This window comes from Myotis brandtii, unplaced genomic scaffold (genome assembly GCF_000412655.1).
Source record: "Myotis brandtii unplaced genomic scaffold, ASM41265v1 scaffold1043, whole genome shotgun sequence".
NCBI classification, from domain to species: domain Eukaryota; kingdom Metazoa; phylum Chordata; class Mammalia; order Chiroptera; family Vespertilionidae; genus Myotis; species Myotis brandtii.
In genome coordinates this window covers 442670-447608 of record NW_005353510.1, presented here as the reverse complement: position 1 = coordinate 447608, position 4939 = coordinate 442670, and the positions used below count along the sequence as shown (strand labels likewise).

The window sequence follows — 4939 nt, the reverse complement described above, 5'->3', positions numbered from 1 at the left end:
CCCGCCGCGCCCCTGGGGAAGGGGGCCAGTCGCCGACTCCTGGCTCTTCCGCTCGCTCGTAACTTCGGGGTGGGGCAAGGTTAGGGGCGCCTCCCGGGATCCTGTGGCCGCGGCGGGGTGAGAGTCTTCCCCGCGGCCGCTGGGGGAGTAAAGCCGATGTGTGTATTCCCGGTTATCCGCGGAGACGCGGGGCCTCCTCTCCTGCCCGTCCAAGTGGAAGGCCTGTTCCCTGCAACTTCCCTCTCACCTTCCTCTGCTGTCTCTTTGCCAGCCCAGCCCGGCCGGGACGGGGCCAGGGCCGCCAGGTGCCGGGGAAGGTGGAGAGAGTGTGTGGCACCGAGTTACAGTGAGTGAAGCGAGTCCCCGCGAGGAGAACTTTGCAGAAGGCATCCCTGTGCGCGTGGGGAGAGCCCCGGAGCCTCAGTATGTCCGGGAAACGCAAGCGAGTGGTGCTGACCATTAAAGATAAGCTTGACATCATCAAGAAACTCGAGGACGGGGGCTCCTCCAAGCAGCTGGCGGTGATCTATGGGATCGGGGAGACGACCGTGAGGGATATAAGGAAAAACAAGGAGAAGATCATCACGTACGCGAGCAGCTCTGACTCCACCAGTCTCCTGGCCAAAAGGAAATCGATGAAGCCCTCCATGTACGAGGAGCTGGACCGAGCGATGCTGGAGTGGTTCAACCAGCAAAGGGCAAAAGGGAATCCGGTGTCCGGGCCCATCTGTGCCAAGAGGGCCGAGTTCTTCTTTTACGCCTTGGGGATGGATGGCGATTTTAACCCCTCCGCCGGCTGGCTGACTCGGTTTAAGCAGCGGCACAGCATTCGGGAGATTAACATTAGGAACGAAAGGTTAAACGGAGACGAGGCCGCCGTGGAAGACTTTTGTCACAACTTTCGAGACTTTATTGAACGAGAGAATCTGCAGCCTGAGCAGATCTACAATGCGGACGAAACGGGGCTCTTTTGGAAATGCCTGCCTTCCCGGACTGCAGTCATCAAAGGTAAATGCACTGTCTTTGGGCACAAGGCAATGGAAGAAAGAGTCACCATCATGTGTTGTGCCAATGCAACGGGTTTACACAAACTTAAACTGTGTGTTGTGGGGAAAGCAAGGAAACCTTGCTCCTTCAAGTCAGCCGACACCTCAAACCTGCCAGTCTCGTATTTCAGCCAGAAAGGTGCCTGGATGGATCTTTCCATTTTCCGACAGTGGTTTGACAAGATCTTTGTGCCACAGGTTCGAGAGCACTTACGCTCCAGAGGCCTACAGGAGAAGGCCGTGCTCTTGTTGAATAATTCACCAACACATCCAAATGAAAATGTCCTCCGGTCAGATGATGGCCAAATATTTGCTAAATATTTGCCACCTAATGTGGCCTCATTGATTCAGCCCTCGGACCAGGGCGTCATAGCAACAATGAAGACAAACTATCGTGCAGGTCTTCTCCAGAGCAACTTGGAAGAAGGTAATGACCTGAAATCATTCTGGAAAAAGCTAACTCTGCTGGATGCACTGTATGAAGTAGCCATGGCTTGGAATTTAGTAAAGCCAGTTACCATTAGCAGAGCATGGAAGAAGATTCTCCCTTCCATAGAGGAGAAAGAAGGCTTGGACTTTGATGAAGAAGATATTTCACTGGCTACCGTGGCCACCATTTTACAACACACCAAAGGATTGGAAAATGTGACTACTGAAAACATTGAAAAATGGCTTGAAGTGGACAGTACTGAACCAGGTTATGAAGTATTAACTGACAGTGAAATCATCAGAAGAGCCCAAGGCCAGACAGAGGAATCCAGTGAAAATGAGGAGGAGGCAATAGAACTAATTCCAAAGAAACATATCAATCATGCCGCTGCTCTCCAATGGACTGAAAGTTTATTGGATTATCTAGAACAACAAGGTGATATAATTCTGCCCGATAAACTGGTGATACGTAAACTTCGAGCCACCATCAGAAATAAACAGAAGATGACCAACTCAAGCCAATAATGGTATTTCAATATTACTGTTTGTAACTCTTAAACCTCTCTGCAATAATGGCTTTATTTTGTGTATGTGTTCTGAATTGTCAGACACAGTCCTATGAAATATGGAGACAACAATGTACCTGAAGTGGTTTGAGGATTATGTGTTTTGCATCATCTGTGTCTCTTGTCCCTTATGCAGATAATCTGAAGCTGGTTCTGTATAAATATAAATTACATGTACACGTGTTTCTACTTTTGTAGATCTATAATTATCCCTTCCATAACAGTGGCATTCCCTACATTTTCTAGCAAACGTTACAGATAATAATGAACAGATAGAGCATTTTCCTGAAATTTTTGTTTTAATTCGTGAGCACTGCCACCGTAATCTTTTCTTCTGTTAACCCACTTAAATGGTTATCTGCTTTGTGTATCTGTATGTGCTGAAAGAAAGGAAATATCTATATTGTTAGATTGCAGGGTGATCTATCATAACTCAAAATGAAGTTCAATAATGAAGAGGAAACAGTAATATATGAATTATAAAAATGTCTTAGAAATCACAATTATGTTACATTAATGTTTGGATGGCAGTAGGGGAAATTTTTCTGAAAATTGAATTAAATACAATATAGGAAGTGATTGCTAAATTAGTGAGAAAACTATTGGAAAACATATATAAAAGATATTCTATTCATTTGTAGAAAACTGGAAGTTAAAAATTTGAGGAGCTTTAAGTTATTTATACAAAGGGAATAAATAGGCTTCTTTTAATTGGGTCTTTTTATTATGAATTGAGTAACAGTATAGGTTTATTATTTATTCACCTAATTATATTACAGGTTCTATAATGTTACATGTGATGTTACATGAGCGCCCACCTTATATGTGGGTGACCATCTTGGGAATTTGAAAGTTTTGTTGTTTTTTACTATGTACTTGATATTGTGAATAATTTGAAAAAAATTTGTCATACCGTCTCTTTATTTCATATGAAAAGGAAAAAAAAAAGAAGTTTTTATTTTTAATAAGCCATAGGTTATGTACGACTTGCTTTATGAAGAAAGCAGAGATAATTATGGAAAGTGTCAGATTCTTAAGAACTTCATCATTTATTATTTTGATACTTGTAAAACTTATTCTAGAATTTGTAAAAGTTTTGATATATTTGCTTAGTAAATTTAGTATGTTTATTCAAGACATGAAGACACTACCTATGTGAATATTAATATAATTTGTGATTTAAAAGCAAAGTCTCTCCATATTATTTAATGTTTTGGCCCTAAATTTTTTTAAAACAGAATTGTTCTGTTAGTCATTTTTTAAAGTTTAACTTTACCATATAAATACTTTGCATTTTATAGTGCCTTTCTTAGAATTCTAAAACTTTAATAAGATTTTTGCTTTCCATAATTTCTGTTATCTTCATGATACATGTCTAGATCTTTAAAAAGACATCTGTGATGAGAACTTTAAAAGTTTTATGTGCTGCGTGAATTGCCTCAGTGCACAGAGTAAAAGAAACATGAGACGTTGACAGATACTGAATCAGATGATTACACCTTCTATAAATTAATTGTATGTAAATGGATTTCATTTTTCTCAAATGAAAATATATACTAAAAAGCTTGGAATTTCTGTCTGGATTTGCTCATTATTTTAAAAATTAACCTTGTCAGTAAAATTCAGCTGTATCATTGCCACCTAGTGGTTAAATTAATATTACTGTTCAGCAGTGTAGTTTCAAACTTTAATATCTAGTAAAAGGTTCACTGTTTTGTGGCCTTGAGTGTGAATCTTGTGACTCTTCTCTAACCTGTGAGAAACTGTGCTTTATTTGTTTTATAGCCATTTACTCTCTCCTGAAGCTGCCAACAGTTCTGTTTTGGACCCTTCTATCCTTAAACAATGATAAAAGCTGCCAATTACTGAATACCATGTTATAGTTTAAGCCAGTGGTTCTCAACCTTCCTAATGCCCGTGACCCTTTAATACAGTTCCTCATGTTGTGGTGACCCCCAATTTCATTGTTACAAATTGAACATAATTAAAGCATAGTGATGAATCGCAAAAACAATATGTAATTATGTGTTTTCCGATGGTCTTAGGCGACCCCTGTGAAAGGGTCATTTGACCCCCAAAGGGGTCGCGACCCATAGGTTGAGAACCGCTGGTTTAAGCAATGTACTTATATAATCCTCAAATTGTGAATTAGGTGGAAATACTGATGTTGCGCTCACACTCTTAATTGCTAAAAATCACCACTTGGCTATGGGTAAGAATTTAAGCCCTGGTATTTGTCACCAAAGACTGTGCTTGTATTATCCAACCTAGGCTAACCTCGTCACCTTTTCAAATCTTCAACATTTATTCCTTGCTGCCACCCTCCACCATCTACCACAGTTAACTGAACTTACTTACCTACTTTCCAGTTAAGTTTGGCACCAGTTTTCTTTTCCTTTATCCTATGCCACCCTCCACCATCTACCACAGTTAACTGAACTTATCTACTTTCCAGTGAAGTTTGGCACCAGTTTTCTTTTCCTTTACCCTTTTATGAGATTAGTCTTCACTGCTCTGCTGTGTCTCTCTTTCCCTGTTTATCCACAACCTAATAATCGCATTTGAAACTTGGGTCATCTGTTTTGCTTTCTAGTTAGCCATGCTCAGTGAGGAGCCTTTCTCACTTCCCAATGTAAAACCCATCATTGGGGGAAAGTTTATGCAAACACTATTTCTCTTTAGCTCATGAGGCAGTCTCAAAGAGTTGGCACAGTACAGCACTAACATGAAAGTCTTGCTATACCTGGAAACTGTTATTACCCAAAGCACATGAGCACGTATATACTTAGATCCATGGAGATCAAAGGGGAAAAAATTAACCCCCCATAGGTAGAGGGAAGAGAATGAAGGTTAGATCCAAATAGGTGGTTAGAGAAGAAGAAAAAAATTCAAGGGAAA

General features: G+C 40.8%; 1 protein-coding gene across 1 annotated transcript; it reads left to right on the top strand.

Annotated features, from left to right (window-relative positions):
• The first annotated feature begins 6 nt into the window (after positions 1-6).
• JRKL (JRK-like) lies at positions 7-3677 on the top strand. The gene has a single exon (XM_005856730.2). It carries the CDS (start codon positions 426-428, stop codon positions 1998-2000), a length of 1575 nt encoding a protein of 524 aa, XP_005856792.1. The 5' UTR covers positions 7-425; the 3' UTR covers positions 2001-3677.
• The last annotated feature ends 1262 nt before the right edge of the window (positions 3678-4939 follow it).